At 31.1% G+C, this 22,579-nt stretch overlaps 1 protein-coding gene across 9 annotated transcripts in view; it reads left to right on the top strand.

Moving 5' to 3' along the window:
- LOC126741443 (formin-binding protein 1-like) overlaps positions 1–22,579 on the top strand; it is a 125,965-nt gene that overhangs the window by 68,052 nt on the left and 35,334 nt on the right. For all 9 annotated transcript variants that reach the window (XM_050447850.1, XM_050447855.1, XM_050447853.1 and 6 more), the window contains exons 3-7: positions 2,609–2,659; positions 10,450–10,594; positions 10,784–10,945; positions 19,231–19,515; positions 19,574–19,801. In XM_050447850.1, the coding sequence (XP_050303807.1) occupies positions 2,609–2,659; positions 10,450–10,594; positions 10,784–10,945; positions 19,231–19,515; positions 19,574–19,801 (871 nt within the window). The remainder of the gene's footprint in view (positions 1–2,608; positions 2,660–10,449; positions 10,595–10,783; positions 10,946–19,230; positions 19,516–19,573; positions 19,802–22,579) is intronic.

Here is a 22,579-nt window from a genome sequence, read left to right as displayed (position 1 = left end):
ACGAATTACTTCCTCATCCGCCCTATTCTCCAGATTTAGCCTCCAGTGACTATTTCCTATTCCCAAACTTAAAGAAATGGCTCGGCGGAAAGAGATTTGACTCCAACAACGAAATCATCTCTCAAACAAATGCCTATTTTGATGACCTCGACAAATCATATTTTTCTGAAGGGATAAAAAAATTGGAGAAACGTTGGACTAAGTGTATAGAACTCAAAGGAGACTATGTTGAAAAATAAAATAACTTTTTATATAAAAACCTGTCTTTTATCCAAAAAGTCACGGACTTATTGACCCGCCCTCGTATTTAAGATCATTTTGCGAAAAATTACAACACGAAAAACACACTATTGATTCTGAATGAATTTACTGAGAGTGTTTTAATGTCAAAACTAAACGGAACGCTAACCTACGAAAATAACGAAAAGTCCAAAAAAAAAGAATACAAATAATATTTTGAGCATTAAACTTATACGTACAAAAGTATTATGCGTACAAAAGAATATTTAAAAATATTTTATAATTTTTCCTTTTTAAACCCTTAGAACAATGAAAGACTGTTGCCTTTCAATGTTCTAAGCTTAAAAGCAAGAAAGATCTTTGCTAGTTATGTGAAACAGACCGGACTGCAAAAGAACAAGAGAAGTATAATGAAAGTTTTAAAATGCATTTGTTGAGTAAAAAGATTGTTATGATGCCAGAAAAAAAAAACAAAGAAAGAGCATTGAAAGTCATTTGTAACCGCGACATTTGATCTGCAGTCTGTTCTGTATACACCATCATCTGCCGTCAGCCTAATGTAGTACACCCGGAAAATTCTATTTAATCTAACCGTTTAGTATAGTGTGCCATCAAATGATGCTTTTTGCTTCTGTTGGACGAAAATAAACGAAAGAAGGTAGAGTTCTAATATTGGTGGTAGTAGTTGTTTAATTATTCTAATCTGTCTAAAAGTGTGACTGAAGCTTTATGGTCTGAAACATATGCAAGCCAAAACCCGAATAAACGTGTAGCAGCTCTTGAAGTTATGTTGAAGTTACTCATCTTCACGTCATAGAGCATAACTTTCTAGAAAGTGGGCACTCGTGCAGGTAGATTCCATGCACAGCACAGATTCCATGTTCAGAAAAAAATATCTTTCAAAGCTTTGTAGATTTTCCTCCTTAAAACCTCCACTTATAACTAAAAATTCCACGCTCTTATAAATCTCTACCAACTTCTTTAAGGACCTTGGAACCCTTCATACAAGACAGCGTTACCGATGACTTAGATAGTTCATTGTTTGTTCTCTCATTATCTCCATAAATCCTACTTGTTCCCACAAGCCGCAGGAAGAATCCATTAAGTCTATATTTTTTGACACATTGTTCTTAATTTATTGTTTTGTTCAGTATCTCTTATCTTTGCTTGTACCTTATAAATAACTTTAATTTTAAAATGGTTATCAAAAGCGTGTTGATTCAAAGCCCTATTTTTAATTTTCATTCAAAAATAAATTCCATTTTTTCTGAGTATTTATTTCTCACTATTTCCGCACTTAGTGGATTTTCCGTTGTGCATGGCCCACGATATGTGTACACCAGTGCATAGAGAATTTTACGCTGATTAATAAAATACCAAAATCTACGGCAATATCTTGAACCGTTCTCAAGATATCTGGTGTTAAATCTCAATTTTTATTGAATAACCCTATATATCTAACTATTCGTTTCCATCCCCTCAGCATTGCCATCATGCACCAGAATAATTCATGAACCATCCCATAAAACTAATACTTAAACTCATCTCCTGCATACAAAAAGAAAATTCGACTTTCATGGAGTTTCTCTTGTCTTCCTTATCATTTCGTCATTATTTCTGGTTTTCTGTATTTAATGCATACAAGAAAATATCAACTTTCAAAGGGTTTGTCTTATGTCCCAATTCTCTGCCGAAGAAGGACTATTCAAGATTTGCAGATGTATCGACGTCAAGAGAAGTTTAGTAGCTGATGGTCTAGTAATAAACAGTGGAACATGGAACCTACTTTAAAAATGGAAATCTGTTTTGAAAAACTAAAGTTACTGATGAAGAGATGGATCTTTTAATAAAATTCATTTCAATTCCTCCGTTACTACCACAAAAATATTTTCCTCTTGAAACAAGAGGGTAAACTCAAAAAAATAAAAGTGGTTATGATGTCCATATTGTTGACATATGGGAACTGCAGAAGTTAAAATAAGTCGTTTTTTCTGGATAGATTTTCTCTCATTATCTCTCTCTCTTTGCATGACACCTTGTGAAAATTCACGTGATAAAAACAACTGATAAAAAGGGAAAGTTAAATTTCACTAATACCTTCGCGACTATTAACATACGGTACACGGGGTATTACATAAACTTACCCGTTTTCTGAATTAAAATTGTATTAAAAAAGAATTTACATACCATTTACATATTGTAAATAAGCGAAACTCGAGACATTTTACTGTATGTGATACGATATGTGCAGCAAGCCGTGCGTCCGTTATAAAAGAAGTGATTTTGTAACAGAAATGCGTGGCGCCAAATACAAATTTGCCTTTTTAATGTATTGAATAACATTTAAATTTCATTTTATTGCTTTCAGGAGACTGGTGAAGAGTTACCAGCCGAAGAAGAAGGACGAAGATGATTATCAGTAAGTATATGTTAATTAGAAAGAAAAAAATCATTACTTGACGATACGTTCCAATAAACCCGTATAATAACATTATGGTTGGGTTATTAATTAGAATTTTTTAATTGGATTTTGGCTTTTTTCTCTCTGTCTCTCAACACACGTCGGTATGAAAGTAAGTAAAAGAAATAAAAATACTTTCACTGAATATTAAATTGCCGAATAACCGTACATGCGTTAAATTAAGAAACATCGCACTGATCTGCTTAAATTATTTGAAGAAATAAAAGAACAAAAATTGACTCTCATCCCTTATCATTTCTCAATTTTCATATAGCTAGTAAGACAGGTGATCAATTAGCTCTAGAGTTTTGCACTAAAAAATATGTCATTTATGAAATATTGTCACGCAGGTTGTTGCTATGAAATGCAGAACTGGCAAAAGCTTTGGATAAAATCCTAAATTTAATTGAATTTTAGTGGTTGCAATATTAGATCATACAGTTGTGGCCAAAAAAATAAGAGTGCATATTAAATTTCAAATCATACTTAATTAGCTTCCCTATATATTGGAATATGCAAATAAAATACAACGCATTTTCTTCCAGCATTATTGTTTAAAAATCTTGTGGACAAAAAAATAAGAATATTTCTTTATTGTAACTATTTGGTCTCTGTTTAGTCAGGTAAAAGATTTGTTTGTGATATTTTCCATAAATACAAGTCAGTTTCAACAAGATCGTTGCATCGCGTTGGTAAATATGGGTCGACCAAAGCATTGTAGCCCCGAAGAAAGGCGTCTAATTTTGCAATTGAAGAGTTAAAATAAATCCTATGCATTTATTGCCAATGTGCTTAAAAGAGCACCTTGGGAAATCTCCAGAGTTTTAAAAACATAAAATAAAACGGAAAATGTTTCTGAAAATCGAGGCCGTCGAAGAAAAACCACACGGAAGAGTGATAAGCTTATTGTACGCGAAGTCAGGAACCAACCTTTTTCCACATCTACCTCTATAAAAGGAAACTTAAGCCTAAGTATTAGCACTAGGACGATAAGAAGACGTTTGCAAGACCAAAAGTTATATGGTCGAGTGGCCAGAAAAGACCAATTTCTAAGCAAAAAGAATATAAAACAAAGACTGGCATTTATTAAGAATAATTTTCATGAAAATTTTCAAAGAAATTGGTGCAACATTCTTTTTAGTGATGAGATGAAGATTAACTTATTCAGATCAGATGGAAGATGAAGAATGAAGAATTAATCCTAGAAACACAATAGGCACAGTTAAACACGGAGGTGGAAATATAAAACTGTGGGGCTGTTTTTTTTACAATGGAGTAGGTCCCATATTTTGGATTAAATAGACCATGACAAAAGAAATTTATTTGGATATCTTGGATAGAGTCGTGGCTACTATATGCCGAAAAAAAACGTGCCTTTAAGGTGGGTGTATCAACAAGATAACGACCCTAAACATACGGCACGGATTGTTAAACAATGGTTTACACAAAATAGGGTTTCGGTTCTGAAATGGCCATCACAATTGCCTGACCTTAATCTTATTGAAAACCTGTGGAAGGAGCTGAAAAACCGAGTGGCTTGTAAAAAAACAACAAATAAGCAAGATTTATGGAAGTAAGTTCAAGAAGCTTGGTATTCCATCCAAGTTGAAACATGCCAAAAGTTCATCGATTCGATGCCACGAAGATGCGCACCCGTTCTCAAGAAAAAAGGTGATTCTACCAATTACTGACTCACTTATCTAATGCTGTCGTTTGTTTCGCGGTACATTGTAATTATAAATTTTTATGGCCATTTTTGAAAACTACTCTTATTTTTTTGTCCAGCATGAAACGTGTAAGAAATAAATTATTTATTTATAATTAAACTGACAAAGAATAACGTGTATTTATTTTTTTATCACTGATGGCATATGTTGTACAAATATGAAATCGTTATTGTTTTTTTCTCTATGTAGCACAATATTATTAGGAATATTCAAATAAAACCAGGCACTCTTATTTTTTTAAACACCACTGTATATAATCGCCATAACAAATATTTTCTTATTCTTGGCAGTTTTTTCGTTAATTTGTTTAAAAATCGCTAGCATATAATTAATAAAAAATATTGAATTCCACAAAATGGTCAACCTAAGTATTTTTAGCACGTACATTCCTAATTTTAGAATCCCACCGGTAACCGTGGCGATCTTGTTTTTACGAGCAACTTTATTTTTGATTTTTCAGCATTCTGCCCACAAAAACACTTATATCGCCTCTTCAATGTTAACGCGTATTACCATTAAGCTCAAGTTTTACGGGGAAATCACATTATGCGCATTTACGATTTGTTTTCAAAATAAAATTGTGAAACTTCCGATACCATTGCCAATAAAAATGTTTAAAAAGTTAAATTAATTGCTCTGTTAAAATCATTTTTGTTACAAAGTTGTCCTTGTGGTTATTGTAAACTTCCATGTTGGCTTTTCTTTAAAAAAAAGTCAATTTAATCATTTAAAAGTTCCAAATGACTCAGGTAATCGAAAAATGGAAAAAAAGGGAAATTTTTTAAATTTTATTGTAATAAATTAATTGAACAATATTAAATTTATCCTTTTTCCAGTCATTCAATTACAATCCAATTATAAAAGTAAGAAAATATTCTTATTTTCAAACATTGAATATCTGAAGAAAAATCCATATCCAAGAAAAACTGTGAAAATATTTAATATTTGTCTCATTTTCAAACAGCCAATTATATAAACAGGAAATCAAAATCTAAGGAAAAGTGAAGTAATTCAATATTTTTTCCTATTTTTAAATACTAAATTACTATCCAATGATAAAAAAACCTGAACTCAACAAAAATGTGAAAATATTTCATATTTATCTCATTTTCAAACATACATTTAATTAACAAAGAATATTTAATTTAGGGGAAAAATGTAACAATTTAATATTTTTCTTATTTTCAATCGTTTAACTACATAAACATTAAAAAATCCAAATCCAAGGAAAAGTAAAATAATTCCACGTTTTGCTTATTTTCTAGCATCAAATTATATAAAAAAAATCAAATCTGAGTAAAAATTTAAAATATTTAATATTTATTATTAATAATTTATATTTTTTTTATTTTCCTATCTTCAAACAATCAGTGGTGGCCAAAAGTATGGAAACTTTTTTAATTTCTATTTTTTTTAAAGAAACCAGGAACTATAATAAAGTTACTCATATTGTGATAAAGTATATATATTACCTAACTTAACATATTAATTTGAAATTAAACGTATTATAAAAAGAAAATGAAATAAAATTAATATTTTCTTGGCCAAAAGTTTGGAAACTGAAGAAAGTTATTTATATAAATTACATCTAAATCAAAATCTGCTAATATTTTGTGGCATATCCCTCCGATTATTACTTCTCTACATCTTCATGTCATAGAATCGACAAGTCTTCACTGGAAATGGCAGCCCACTCAGTTTGCAGTATTTCCCACAGTTGAACCTTGTTTGAAACCGAATGGTTTCGGTTTCGAATCTCCCTGTCCAAATGATCCCATAAATTCTATATGGGGTTCAGATCTGGGGACTGTGAAGGCCAATCCATTAAAGCAATGATCTGTTCATTTAACCAGTTTTTCACAAATTGGGACTTGTGTTTAGGGTCGTTGTCTTGCTGAAACAATCATCTCAATGGCATTTCCTCCTCAGCATAAGGCAACATGTTGTTCTCCAATATGTCTTTGTATAGAAAACGGTCCATTATTCCAACAATTTTAACCAGGGGGCCAACACCTGATCGGGAGAAACAACCCCACACCATTACGCTTCCACCACCATGTTTTACCGTAGGCATTTGGTATTTGTGGCTGTACCTTGTACCTTTTGGTCGCCGGACATAACGTCTCCCGTCACTCCCAAATAATTCAAACTTACTTTCGTCACTAAACAATACAGTATTCCAATTTTGGTGAGACCAGGTAAGATGATCTCGTGCAAATTTCAAGCGATCCTTTCTATTTTTCTTTGATATTAGTGGTTTCTTTACAGCAACTCTTCCAAAAAGCACCACTTCATTTAGCCTTCTTCTCACCGTGCGAGCAGACACAGACATCCCCATTTCACTCATTTCTCCAGAAATATCTATAGAAGTTTTCTTTGGGTCGTTCGTCGATATTCTTTTCATTACCTTCATAGCCCTTTTGGACAACTTTCTTGGTCTTCCTTGCTTGTGGGCTACCGAAACATTTCCTCTCTCTTCAAATTTTTTAATTATTTTTGAAACAGTGCCTTTTAAAATGTTTAAATTTTTACTTATTTCAATTTGTTTATGACCCTTCTATAGTAGGTATAGTTTAACTATTTTACTTTTTAAATCACTAGATAAGTATTTACACTTAGGCATGATGCCTGTCTTCACTCAAACAAAATTGTACCGTTAAACAGCTTGTAGTAAACAATTATTATGATTTTATTTGGTCACCACTGTATATAAACGTAAAAAAAATACAAATCCAAGGAAAATTTAAATAATTTAAAAATCTTTATATTTTTAAGCATTATATTTCATAAAAAAAAATCCGAATCCAAGAAAAAATTAATTTATGTTATGTTTTCAAGTACTGAAATATATAAACATAAAAATTTACAAATCCAAAAAAAAAGTGAAATAATGCAATATTAGTCTTTTAATAGTATTAATTCTCTTATTTTAAACATTAAGGCTTTTGGACATTAAGTTTTTACTTTTTGTTTTATCTGAGTTTTATCTACCCCCAGCACGCACACATAAGAAAAATCTGGGTCCAAGAAAAATGTGAGGAAAAATTTAGCAATTCAGTAGTTTCTCTATTTTAAGAAATATCTTACCTCAGAACCACTTAATTCCATTTCAGTGGTCATTTACATAATGCTATTGGATCTTTTAATTCACCGGTCAAGCAGCTGATTATCCTTAGGGATAAAAAAAATATGAATTTGCTACTAAGCAAGATCGCGACATTTAAGACCGTTTCTACATGTGTAAAATATTTATTTCGTTAGAATTTATTGACTGTAGAATTGATTAAAAAAAGCGAATATTATATCAAACTTCTTTTGTAATAAGTCAACAGTTACTCCAAGGCTATTGCTTTTAAAATGGAAGCTATATTGATTTTTGTCAAAAAATAGGTGTCAAACTTTTTTTCTAGTATCTTGCTGTAGTACTAAAGTATTGCTGTAAGTACTAACTAAAGAGATAGGATTTTCTTTAAGTTTGTCTTTAAGGACTGGAATAATTTTAACCATTTTAAGTGCTTGTGGATCCCTTTGGTCAACCCTTTATTTATTAATTCGACTATTTTGGGTCCATTTATATCAAATGCTGATAGTATAATTTCTTTATTAAAGCTTTCAAATTCTTATTTTTTATATCATTTGTCATTTTTTTAATTTCTTGTAAGGCTGTTGGTTCTAATAAACTAATAGTTGCATTTAAAAAAAAAACAGTTTTTTTTGTCATTTGATTTACCAGGTTCTTTCCACTAGTTGAGAAATCAAATTACTCTCCAAATCCAAGGTATATTAAAATATTTCAATGTTTATCATACTTCCAGTCATCCAATTACAAAAGTAATGCAACAAGAAAAAGCTAACAAATGAAGTTTTTTCTCTATTGTCAAACATTAAATTATCTATACATTAAAAAAATATAAATCCAAGGAAAAGTAAAATAATTCAATAGGGTTCCTATTTTCAAATATCAAATTACATAAGAAAAATCTAATTCTAAAAAAAAATTAAAAATATATAATATTTATCCTATTTTCAAGCATTAAATTATACACACACATAATAAAATCCAATCATAAATGAAATAATTCAATATTTTTTCTATAGAAGAAGGAAAAATGATTTAAAAGATAACACATGAGAAATCAGTTGAATTATCTGGAAAAAAATAAAAATTAACCAAACTAACTGAAAAAAATTATTATTTATTTTAGGAACTTGAACACCTAAAAATCACTTTAACTCTCTGGAAAAATGTTAAAAATTTACAACTGCTACACTGGAAAAATTTGAAACAGCTCAGGTGCCTGGAAAAAGGAAAAATTATTCCAGGAGTTTGAAGCACTTTGAACTATTTGGAAAAAAATAAAAACTAACGAAACTTTCTTGAAGAAATTAATATTTGTTCGAGGAACTTCAATTCATTAGAAATTACTCCAACGGCTTGTAAAAATGTCAAAAAATCACTAAAAATTTGTTAAAAATGTTCGTTTAGATTTAATTCTAGAAGGATTTTGCACAATCAATGTTATTTGAATTCAGACCAAATATGAAAAATTCTTAGACAACTACTTCTTTATATTATGTCAATGTTTCGAATTCTATGAGGTCCTCTCCAGGACATTACAGATATTTAATGTGTTAAAAATGCATGTTAAACTTTCTTAAAAAAAAATAGCAAATAAAAAGGCGGGAATGTATAAGTACGGTAATCAAAATTTTAAATTTTAAAATACTTTTTTTTTGTTAATGTTTAAATATTTATTGTAAGTTCAAGCACTTAATTGTACAAACATAGAGAAATTAAAAACTAAAGAAAATCTTATTTTCACACATCAAATACATTTAAAAAATCCAAAGAAATTAAATAATTCAATATTTTTCTGTATTCAAGCATTCAATTACATAAAAACATAAAAACACATTTAAATCCAAGGAAAAGTGAAACAGTTCAATTGCTTCTGTTCTAGCGAAAAAACATACAAAAATATAAAGTATGAAATAATTTGTCAACTACTTATAAATGGTCTAATAATTCGAATAATAGCAATTCAAATACTGGTTTTTATCGTTTTTTTCTAAATAATTCTGATACTTATTTCTTGACCCACTTAAAGCTTTATTATCACACTATATTATACCCACTTAGTAAATCGCTAAGTTGTTATTTAACGGTACGTTATCCGCGATCTGGAACATATTTTTATTGTGCCAATCAAATACGCTTTATTTATTAAATACCGTATCGAGATAAATACAAAATTGTTTGATTTATTCATTTTTTTCTTGTTGTCATTTCTAACACCTGCAGAGAACATTTTCCATAAAACATTCTCGATATGGCGCAATTATTATTAAATCCTCATGTAACTCAAAAAGTGACATAATGGATTAGTTAGACGAGTCTTGTAATCGGGTTTTCTAAAAGCATACAAAATGCGATTAAACGCAGCTTGCAGTTGGAAGGTCGATTTTATTCAATCGTGTATTTCACGCTTATTTTACTGTAGTAATTTGCAACATATGCGCCATAAATGCAATAGTAAGATTATTTCAAATGTACCATAAATTCAAACATCTAAATTAAAACCTTATTGAGCTTTATGTGCTACTTTTCTTCTAATTTTTACCTTTTTATCACATCGTTATACCAATCTTACTATGATATAATTAAAACAATGCAATCTTCCTTGCACATAAGCCTAATTTATTCAAACATTCTCGAAACAATATTTTTTTAATTGTTCAACGAGATTCCCGCTATAATAACCGTGCCTCCCATTCTTCTTAATATAATTAACCATTTTAACTGCAAGAACATTAACTTTTTCTTAGGCACAATACGGTATTCTCCAAGAAATACACCATAAAACTGAAAGGAAATAAATTCTTATTCATGCCATAATATGACAAACAATATTATTATTGTAACTGGGTTTAAATATTTAATTTTTTTTAATTGAATTATTTATATCACAGCATTAGTAATTACGTAAGCCCGTTTACAATAATCTTGTCTCTTTTTAATAGATTCACATCGTGTAAAGCATTCAAAACCCTTATGAACGAGATCAACGATCTGGCGGGACAACACGAGGTCGTCGCTGAGGATCTACAAGAAAATGTGATAAAAGAACTGACCGCCTTAGCAAAAGATTTACGAGAAGAAAGAAAGGTAAATATCAAAATTTCCTCAATAATCCCCCTTTTCGACTATTGAGCAATATACGGTTTGTTTTGTCTAATTTGTATCCGCAGTTATCAGATAAGATATTAGACGTTCTAATTGCGGTTGAATGATATCACCTTTTCCATGTAAATATTGAGATGAATGTAATTGATATTTATCTTTTTTTTTTAATAGAAACAGTTACAAGAAGGTCAGAGGTTGTCACAGGCACTCCAAGCGCAAATAGAAATGTTACAAAGGGCGAAGAAGGCATACGATAAGGCGTTCAAGGAAGCGGAAAAGGCGATAGAGGGTTTTCAGAAGGCCGACGCGGATTTTAACTTGTCTAGGGCAGAGGTAAGATACTAGAGAGAAAAAAGATAATTTTGTAAAGAAGTTACATTACCAGTTGATCCTCGCAGCTCTCATAATAGGAATGAAATTTGTTTTTCATATTTTTTCCTTGTGTGACTTTAGAACATTGAATGCCTAGAAAAAGCCTAGCAGCAAACCATAGGCGAGTTGTTTGAGTTCACCATCTCTCAGACAATGATGTCAAATCGACTTTCCAGTTTTTCATTCAATATATAATTTTCTTAATCCACTACATATTTTTTTGTGTTGTATTTTGTAACATGTAAAAAGTGTACTCTTTAAAAGTTTCGTTTATTTGCTGACAAATAATATATACTTTGAGAGTAATCAACAAATTTTTCAGAATAAAAAGAAAGATTCCTGACAATAAAGATAATGAAAAAAAAAGCAACTTGGCAACGTAGAATATCTCTATGTTGCCTTTATTTGCCTCCGATGTTGCCCCTTTGTGTTGTTTTTCTAGATATTTTTTCATATCTGTGAAGCTAGCGCCCGATCGATATCTAGCAACCAAAAAATATAGAACACAGCATATGTCGTTTGCCAGCAACCTATTTATAGTCCGCGCCCGCTGTTATTTAATCGATATAATGCCCGTATCTCCTGAAATTCCCAAGGAATGTTAATAATTTGTTGGAATGTTAAAGTTTTTTTGTGGAAATTACTTAAAAAGTCGAATGTTAAAGAAATGAAAAAGGCTCCCAGAGGATTTGAATTAATCTTTTTTTTGTATAATAAATATCTAAACGCATTTGAGGTGGTTGCAAACCTCTACAAACAAAAGTTTTTTGGTAAAAAATTATTGAATTGTTAGATGTTAAAAAATATAAAGGGCTATGTAACTCCTCAAGGCTATAAGGAAAAGTTTTATTACCCATATCCTTTGGCAGATATAGCCCTTTATAACATCTAACTCAATAATTTTTAATCAAAAAACTTTCGTTTGTAGAGATTTGCAACCATCTCAAATCCGTTTAGATATTGACATTGGATGACATCATTGACACCTAACTCGCCTGTGAAAGAAACGATTTGAATTTCCTTTTTTCCAATATATGTGACCCACTTCAGACTTCTTTATCATTTTTCAGCAAAAAGGGAGTTTTTAGTCTTAATGTTAATTAAAAGAACGCACTGAAACCACTCAAAAGAGCCTTTTAATACTAATACTGTAGGAAAGGTGCACCATCCGAAAGTAAACAACGAGCGCAGTTTCCAAATACCTTTATCGCAAGAATATTTCTTGGCAAAATCTACAGCGTTACCGCTGTGTGTGGAAATTTGGTGATTTAAAGAATCCAAATTAAAAATATTAATTATTATTAGTGTAAATATAGTACAAAGTAGTTTTGATTATTAAACGAATTTTACTTTTTCTTTTGCTTTATAATAAAGAATGCAATTCAGTTTCTGCTAATTATAATAACTTATTATATCTATTTTCTTCTGTTAAAATTTGAGCTAATTTCTTGATATATTGGCGAATGTAGCAGCCGTTTTGCATTAGGCCCTCTCGTGTCTGGTATCTTTCCATTCAATCCTTTTCTATGTTGCGAAACTAAAAACATTAAACACTCGATTTAAAGATGGCTCTACGTTTAAGTCTGGGCCACAATAATACGGAAAACCTGTCTTATTGCCATTTGATTGCCCTGTTCTACCTCTCTTTTTAGCAAAGAAAAAAGAAAAGAAATATATTTATATATAAGAGAGGTAGAACAGGGCATTCTCAAATTAATTAATAATTTAAAATATTTGATATTCATATATTTTCTATGATTAAATAACACACCGCTTTAATTTTAAAAAAGTAACCTTTGAATTTTTTGTTATCTTTCAAAACAGTTCGTCAAATAATATTATTTATTAATAATTATTAATTATTAATTAATCAAGCGTAAAATTATAAAAATATATATATATATATATATTCATAACAAAGTTAGGTAGGATATTGAAAAGAAGAAACGAGCTCAGAGATTAATAGATTAAACCTCAGCTCCTACGTATATAAAAAAAACTTATTATACCTCAAGTAAATTATTGTATTTAAAACTTATTGAACTTAAATTAAATTAAGTATATCGAACGCTATCATTATAGATTTCAGTTCATATTTCATTTAAATACGTGAATAAGTCTATTTTCTTCTTCTTTTCAATTTTTGAGCGTGTGAGATAGTATTTTCTAAATTGATTCTTGCTATAGGGGAGGATGGGGCAAGTGAGACCCCTTAAGGCTCTGCGGTGTATAACTTAGTTTTAGAAATAAAAAACTTTCATCATTTGTAACACGAGTTTAATTGGTTTCAAACTAACATAACCTTAAAAATAAACTAAACATTAACTCTTAGGAAAAATATCAAACTTAAAACAAAAAAAGAAAAATGACTCTCTTGCCCCAAGTTATAGGGGTAAGTGACTCACCTACATGGGGCAAGTGAGTCCGAATGCTAATGAACGACAATTGTCACAAACATAATTATTAGTACCTGGCTTATTATCGGAACAATCCTCATGTAACCAGGCACCACATTGCATGCACATTATTCATTCTTCATAACAAGTGTCTTCATAGGTCTCATGACAGTAAATGCATAATGTGTTTTTCTCTTTGTCCGGCATTGTTTTTATGTTGTGTTGTTTCCCTTCTGCTCTTGACGTGGCACTTTGCTTTCTTTGCTTAGAAATCCCTTCTTTTAATTTTTTTCCATTACTAGTACTTGTCCCTGGTTTGTCGTCTAGTTTCTTTTTTACTTGCTTAGCTTTCACTGGTTTTAATCTTTCTTCCAATTGATCTTTGTAAGGAGAACTAGTTATTATTTTAGATTCTTCTATGCGCCTAGATTTGGATTTGACATTTTCTTTCTTTTGAGAGGGTTTTGGAACTGGGCTTAAAGTTGAAACTGAAACATAACTACATGATGGTTGATCTTGTTCAAAATTGTTTACTAATTCTTTAGAAGTTCTCTGGATATCATTTTTTCTCAACAAGACTTCATCACTTATTACGGGACCCTCGACGGGATTAATGTTTTCTGTCCTACATTACTTTTAAAGAATGTTCTCGGCTGGCGCAAAGTCACTGTTTTGAAACACATCTGGATTATATGGGTAGATTCCTGTTTTTTTAAAACCCTTAATAATATTTATTGGTGTAAAAGCCTTAATAAGCGCATTTTTAATAATAGGAGCCATATCATATTCTGTGATTCTAGAGCCTGGATGATTTGTAAGCCAGTGATCCATTTCTCCTGCCAGATAGGTTTTAAATGGTCCAAAGACACTTACGTCCAGCGGTTGCAACTTATTTGATGTGTGAGGCCTTACCTCCTCTATAATAGAAACTCTTGATTTTCTAGCCAGGTTTACTAAATTAATGGACTTATGACTTGAATGTCCATCTAGTATCAGTAGACTTGGACAATCTGTTGTTGTTTTGGTGCAGCCTTTAAAATAATTTAGAAATTTGATAAATAGGTCAGCATCCATCCAGCCTGATGGAGCAGGAAATCCTACGGCTCCAGGAAATGAACCGCTCAAAAAACCAGGATTCATTCGAACACGAGGGAAGACCATAAATGGTGGAATAAACGTACCTGTAGCGCTGGCACAAGCTAATAAAGTTGTGTTTTTCCTCTCTCTAAAGAAGTTAATCTTCCCACTTGCTTTCTTCCCTTTTCAGCTAAAATTTTTCACGGTTTTTGAACGCAGATAATCCTCGTCTCATCACAGTTAAAAATCCGAGGCGGCGGAAAATTAAACTCGTCCAAGGTCTTTTTTAAGTTTTGAAAAAACTCATTAAACCTAGATTTGGAAAATCCTGTTACTCTTGTAATGCTGGTTGCTTCAGGTCTTTGAATGGAGAGGATTTTCTGACCATTTAAAAATTAGCTCACACAGTCTTTTCCTGCAAGTTTTCGATCTTTATCAAAAGGATGACTTATTTAATTGGCTTCAGCAAATTGAAATGCAATCCTTCGAAGATCTGTGGTCGAAAGTCCAGAAAAACAGTTTTTCTAACAAAATTAAGTGTTGACATAATTCCTTTTCCATTTTTTCAGTGAATACGGGTTTGAACCTGCCGTGGTTTACAAGTGGAGTGAGCTGTCGACGCTTTAATCGTGATTGTAAGGTGGTTCTTGGAATACTAAAAACCACACTAGCTTTTTTAATTGACATCTCTTTATTTTGAAACGCTTCTAAGGCACCACGAATGGCATCTTCTGAGGATGATCCTTTTTGGGTTTTGCGCACGTAGTTACGCACCATTTTTCCTCTGCAATATATAAAATATATTTAGAAGAATTTTTTATACTACAGTGAGTCATGCCTGAGTCACTTACCCCAATCGTTCTTAAAATATAAAAATTTAAATCTTGAAAAGACAGATAAATGTGGCAACATTCTAAGCATAACGCGGTATTAAGTAAATATAAGGTTATGCATACAATATTAAGAAAATGCATACAATATTAATGAAATGAAATTTAAATTAGGGAAAATCCTTATTTATTTCGCTTAAAATATTATAAAACAACACGCAAAATTTTAATATTTACCTTAATTTTAGTAATTTTCAGCTAAATGCTTAAGGACACAATACGCGCTAATAGACATGTACACTACACTGATCATTGTCGTGCTATGGTGCCGGTTGCTCGACATATTTCTAGAAACGCACTTGCCCCCTATGATTCACTTGTCCCACTCTCCCCTAAGTGACGTAATACCCAATAAAATAAGTAACTCATTATTGCCATTTGGTTAATAATTGTTGTAATCGAAATTTTGAAGTTATAAATAACTGTATTATTAGTTAATTGTCGAAATGAGTGAACACGTGGAAGTTGTTTCTCAAAATATTATTGTAAAAAAGGGGAAAAGGGTAGGGTCAAAAAAGAAAGAAAACATTTAAGGCTAAAGATTCAGTTCCTAGTGGTTGCTATAATTTTAGATAAATTTAAACAAAAGATAAATCTTATACGAGGTCAACTTTAGCTTGAATGAGCAATATACTAAGCTAATACTAAACGGACTGAAAACTGAACTGGAATACTTCTTTTTATCTTAAACTAGAGACGCTATCAGTGATTTCCATTTAAAGGATACACGTAAAATGCTAGACTCGACTGCCTGGACGAATTTCTAAATTACTTTAAATGCTTAGGAGTTACCATTCCATTAAAAACCTGGATATAATACAGTTGACTTTTCAGACAATACTTACATATTGGAAAGTTAGACTTAAATCAATATTTTCTCTTTAATTGCCTCTGGTCTTCAATACATAAATTACAAAGGTGTTATATTATTACAAAGTGAAATGCAGCTGAGCTGATCGAGGTAATTTAATTTTCTGTACATTGTTTTTAGGAGAAAACCTACCGATTTTCTCGTTTAAATGCCTTAGCGGGGAATATAAAAGATCACTGCCTAAGGAGCTTTACGAAAGTATTAATTGCAATAAACGGTGTAACTATTTGCTTGCTTTTATTCAAATTGGATAAGTTTCAGGAAGCCTCATGGTACCTACCAAAGGTAGGTACCATGGAGGTAATGTTGCCAACCAAAGTCCCAGAGCTACCGAATTTTAACGCATATTGCAACATCAAGATTTTTGCTCTTTATCACAATACATATTTTTGGGCATAACTTAGGAACCACTTTAAGTATTTTCATACTTTTTTTAGATTAACATAGAAAGGTTCCTGAGGATGGATTTGAGGGTAAAAACATGATTTTGGGCTAAGAATTTCTATATATAATTCTATATAATTTCTATTTCAGTTTTTATGAGAGAATTTTTTGCTAATTTTTGTTGCAAGTTTTCACTATTCTCAGAATATTTTAAGAAAATTCCTAAAAAGATTTTAACCAAAGAAAGATCATTCTTTACGCAACATATAGAACTACAGATGTGATAATTGACATTCAGTGTATGGTCCTTAAATATTTATCGCAATTAAAGATTGTGGGTATTACTCTTAAAAACATCGCATGTGTATCTTTTTTCAATAAAAAAAACCTTAATCTAACATGCCAATAAAAGATTATATTTTTAATTATCTATCGGACCATAAAATGCGATAAATATCAACTTTAAATTAATTGTTTATTTTGAAACCATACTTTTAAAAATAACTTGCGAACCACGGATCAGGACATCACGGAGTTTATGCTAACATTTAATAGGTCTATGTTTAGTGTTGCATCCTGTAATACTTTTTTTATTTTCCAAAGTATACGTATATCACACACTTTTTTTTTACGTCAACCTTCAATGCGGAAAAACAATGCATTCAGTCCAAAAATAACCCAAAATATTTCCACATGTTCTATTATTATACTGGAGAATAAAAAATAATTCAGAAAAAAACAGGAAATATTTTGTCAAGTAAATTTCTCAAAAGTATTTTGGATTGAGAAATATTTGACAGTTATGCGTATAACATCCTAAAATATACAGGAGGTCAAAAATTATAAAAAGCATCACATTAAAAAGTCAACGTTTCATCTCTCCGCGGTCATTATCAACGTTTTTTTTAATTGCACTAAAACGTATTTTAATATACAGGGTGACACAGGAAAAAGGGAACACTTAATGAACTATTTTCCTCTTCAAGATAAAAAAATGAAATTTGGTATATTGATGGAATTGTTAAAAGAGCATCTTTCGACATATTCAGTAGTTTTCCGTCACTTTCTGTTTAACCGGAAGTGGCGGAACTAACATTCTTATTTCAAATGAGACACTTGGCTTAAATCTTGCACAGGCCTATTTAAAATATCCAAACCAGTAGTTTTGGCATTTACTTAATTTTTTTAAATAGTACGTTATTAGGAACAACCACTTTTGAAATAAGGCTTTTTTTTTCAATAATTTGATATGAATATTTTTTAAATCGATGGATAAATAAGTCTATAAGAAGAAAAAAAAGTCATATAAATAAACGCATTTAATTAATAGAAATTGCATAGAAGGCTTGGATTTCTTAAATAGGCGGCGTTTTGACGCGTTTATATAATTATTTTTCAATTGACATATACATGACATCTTGTCAAGTTCATTTATTATTTGCCATTCAAATAAATTAGCCGTAGTTTTTTAGAAGGATTTTAGTGTTTACTAATATTTGAAATGTTTACTGACTATGTTTCTAAAAAACTGCATTTATAATAACGTGCTATTTAAAAAAAGAAAGTAAATGCAAAAAACAGTAGAAATTTTAAATAGGCGTGTATATTAGAAAATAAAATACAATGAATATTATTTTTCTGTGATTACTTGACTAATAATTAAAATGTTCAATTCATTCATGGCACCCTATTTGAAAATTTAAAAAAAAATATTTTTTAAGATTTTGAAAATAGTAGCAAATGCCGTATCATTATTTTCAGAATATTATTTTCTATCAAAATACGCAATAATATACCAATTGTCCTATTTAAAATAAAAAAGGTAGTGTCACTTCCCATTAAACCGAATGTAATAATAATAATAACCAAAAAATAACAGAATATGTCAAAAGATGCTCTGATAACTATTCTATTGTCAAACCAAATTTCATTTATCTTGAAAAGTAAAAAAGTTATTAAGTGTTCCCTTTTTCCTGTGTCACCCGGTATACATTATTTAAAATCATTAATTTAAAATAAGAAACAATATGCACCTCCTTTATTTGAGCATTTTTAAAAATGCATTGACTATACGTATGCGAATATTGTTCCTATTTTTAAATTAATTACTGTAAATAATGTATGCAAGAAAATTAAACGAATATGGGGCATTTAATGTATATTTTTATTATATTAAAAAATCCAACGTTTCACCTTTCGGCATTATTTTGGGCGCATTACTTTGGGCGTTAAAAAGGGCAATTTCGCGAATAATATTTCCATTTCTTAAATTATTATTGTAAGTAATGTATAGAAGAAAATCAAACAAAAAGCTAACATTTAGTGTACTGAGGATGGTATTTCAAAGGTTGAAACGCCTACACCTGAATAACGAGCTTTTGTTTCATTTAGAAAATTAGTTGGATTCATTTTTTATGTAATTTTTGGGTATTCAATATACATTATTCACAGTCTGTCATTTGAAGTAATTTTTCATTTAATTCCCGGCTTTAGGATTCAAATATTTACTATTATCTGTTATAACATTTGGACTACATAATTTGTGGTTTTTTTCTTATATCCCAGATATTCACCAGATTTACCATCCATCGTTTTTTCTCTTTTCACTTATTTCACAAAATCGTTTAGGTGGAAAAACACCGTGCTACGATGGCGCATAAAACGCAAGCTTGCGACCAAGCCAAAAACGAGTATGCAGTTCAGTTACAAGAGACCAATCGGCTTCAACGGCAACACTTCCGGTCCGGTCTACCGGAAGTCTTCAGACAGTTACAGGAACTAGACGAGAAACGTATCAAAAACATCAAAAATTTCATCAAAGGCAGTGTGACGATCGAGCGGAATGTTTTCCCCATTATTAACAAATGTTTGGATGGGATTTTGAAGGCGGCCGACGTAATTAACGAAAAAGAGGTGAATTTCTCTTTAAGGGGGAAAAGTAGTTTTATATTGTACCAATTTAATTTTTTAGGATACCATGTTGGTCATAGAGAAGTACAAATCGGGCTTTCAACCGCCCGATGACTTTCCGTTTGAGGATTTGTCGAAGGGCGGCAGCGATTCCGGTAGTGCCAATAACATAAACAATATACAGGTCGGCGGGAAGTTAAAAGATGGCGGGTATACGGTTAAAGGGACGATTACTGGGAAGGCGGCCAAGAGGCGGGCGAATATTTTTAATATTTTTGGAAGTAGAGGGGTGAGTATCTCTTTTATTATGCTCTCGGAGGATCATAATTTATCGTTACAAACATGCGGAGGTATATGTGAAAATTGCTAGTTTTGAGTAATTACACCTTTAAGGTTTTTAATTAAACTCAACCTTTTTTTATTAGTGACCTAAAGTTACATTAGTCTCAGTATACAGGTTGGGGAATCGATCACGCATAGAGAAGTTCTTAAAGGCGAAATAAAGCAATGTACATTTTATGCGCTCTGCAACTGCTCTGCTACATCGTAGTTTTTTAGTACGTTATTAAGCGTCTTAGTCTGATATTCTTCAAAAGTTTAAATATTGCAATTTTGTTACCTGCATAAATTTTCTTTTTTTTAATTATCCGTAATTAAGGAAAAAATACATTCCGAAAATTCAAATTATTTTGACAAAAGCTTTTGTTGGTTTAGTGATTTTTATTTTGGTATCTGTGTTGAAGTGAGCAATAACAACAGTAGCACGAAGTATTGGTTTCATCTAGTTCTGGTGATGTTGATAGTATTGATACCAATGGTTTATATGCTGCAGGAAAGAATTGAGTTGGTGAGTCTTTATTATCAACAAAATAAGTCTGCTAGAGCAGCAGCACGTGCTTTTTATGATTATCATCCGTATAAAAGGGTAAATCATCCTTATGTAATGAATTGGATGACGAAGTTTCAAGAAACAGGATCAGTACAAAACAGAAACAATGAAGTTCAGCATCCAATGAGAAACAAATTGGTAGAAATTGTTGGGTCATGTTGAAATGGAACCTAATACATCTGCTCGAAAAATTGCTATCGCATCTTGTGTGACTAAGAGTATCGTCACAAAATTTTAAAATTACACAAATATCATGCCTACAAAATGAAACTAGTAAATGAGCTAAATGAAGATGATTTTGATCGTCGTGTACTATTTTGTGAGTACTATATTGATAGGTTAAATCCTGAGAGAAATTTGCTGCACAAATCCAACAAATGCTCCTTAAGTCATTAGACACAACTGTCAATACTGACGCGAATACTAATCCTTATTTATTTCGAGAAACACATATGACCTCAAACACTTAATGTATAGGCTGGTATCCTGGAAAATCATATTGTTGAACTTTTTTTTTATTAATCGGTGTATTATCTTAATGCTGAAAATTATTTGGAACATCTGCAGGGCGCCATCATATATATAATAATATATAATGGCCTGCTAGATCTCCCGAACTTATTATTTATTTATTAAACATTCAGTTAATTTAAAATTCCCGACAAGTTTCGGACACAGTGGTGTCCATTATCAGAGGATAAAAGGTTTAAAATTGGTATTAGATATACGCCCCAGGGTTTAATTCCATGTCAAAAAACCCTCTATTTATTATTATTGTTTTTTTTTGTTAACAAAAAATCTTGTAAACAACCTTGTTCGTTGTTATTAAATTTGATGTTTGGCAGTTTGTGACAAAACAATTAATTTTTTAAGATTTTCGGGGTGGACTGTTGTCTCGGAAACCCTGTTTATGACCCAGTGGAAGTTTCTATGGAGTTATGGAACAAGCATTCGAAATAGTTTTTGTTCGTTTTTCAATTTTTAGTTCACCATATCTGCAACATATTTTTCTAGTTTCGGTTTGAAAATTAATGCGTAGTGATCATTGTTGATTGTGTTTTGATGACGGTTACTCATAACAAGTACCTTATTTATATTCATCCAAACACACTAACAATAACACATCCAAACTGGCTCAATATAAATATCGCTGCTAGAGTCCTCTGACTCTAGTTGATAGTAGGATCCACTGCCTGCAAGATCTTCCATCTCAGTTGTAGTCACTGATTTATTGTAACCATATACTTTCTAAAAACGCACGGAATACAGTTATCCCTAACTTGCTTTGACATTTTTCATATGTTTATTAACAGCACAAACAACAAATAAGTAATCATAACAACCAACAAGTCGGCACTTTACCGCGTGTACATGAAATGAGGTTAGTAAAATCGCATACTACACAGCCTAAAAACAAAAAAAATTAAGAATTTTAACGACGACTCATTTTAGACTAATGGGACAGTCTAAGGCGATATTAGCAATACTCTGTGACCCAACAGTCCTTAAAAAACTCGTGCCCAATAGTATTTGGCAAGTCCATCATAATATGAAAAAAAATCTGTCTTGAAAGGATCCGCCAATCCCAAAAATAAAAGTAATTTGGGGACAAATCTGGAGATCTAGGAGGCCATTTAATATTGTCAGTCCCACTAATAAGACAGTTATGAAAAATATTTGTTAAGAATTATTTTACCATAACAGCATTATAAGCAGCGGTCTTGTTGAAAATAGACCGATCCCAGTTCTAAATTAGAGATGATCTGAGTGACAGGAAGAACTTGGTATTTGCAGCAACTCAAGGTATTTTAAGACCAACAATAAAAAATGACCCTATAATATGGTCGTTCAAAATACTAGCCCAAACATTCAATTTTTGAGGATACTGAGTACGGAATTGAAAACGGAGGGATTGGTCTTATTTGAAAATAAGATTGATCTTAAAATTGAATATTTCATAAAAAAAAATTATTTTTATTTGCTTTTTCCATCATGTTTCACAACATTCAATTGTTCGCTACTCGTCTTTGGGAAATATCTCCTGAGTTTTGGAATATTTGGTTCTTGCTCCTGGATGCTTTTGTCAAAATTCGAAATCACAGTTAAAAAATGTTTTTTGCAAGAAATCTATTTTCCATAAAACCATTTAATAATTTGAACTCTTACAGGAGCTGGAGT

Source organism: Anthonomus grandis, chromosome 10, assembly GCF_022605725.1.
Source record: "Anthonomus grandis grandis chromosome 10, icAntGran1.3, whole genome shotgun sequence".
Lineage (NCBI taxonomy): Eukaryota > Metazoa > Arthropoda > Insecta > Coleoptera > Curculionidae > Anthonomus > Anthonomus grandis.
This window is presented reverse-complemented; position numbering and strand designations above follow the sequence as displayed.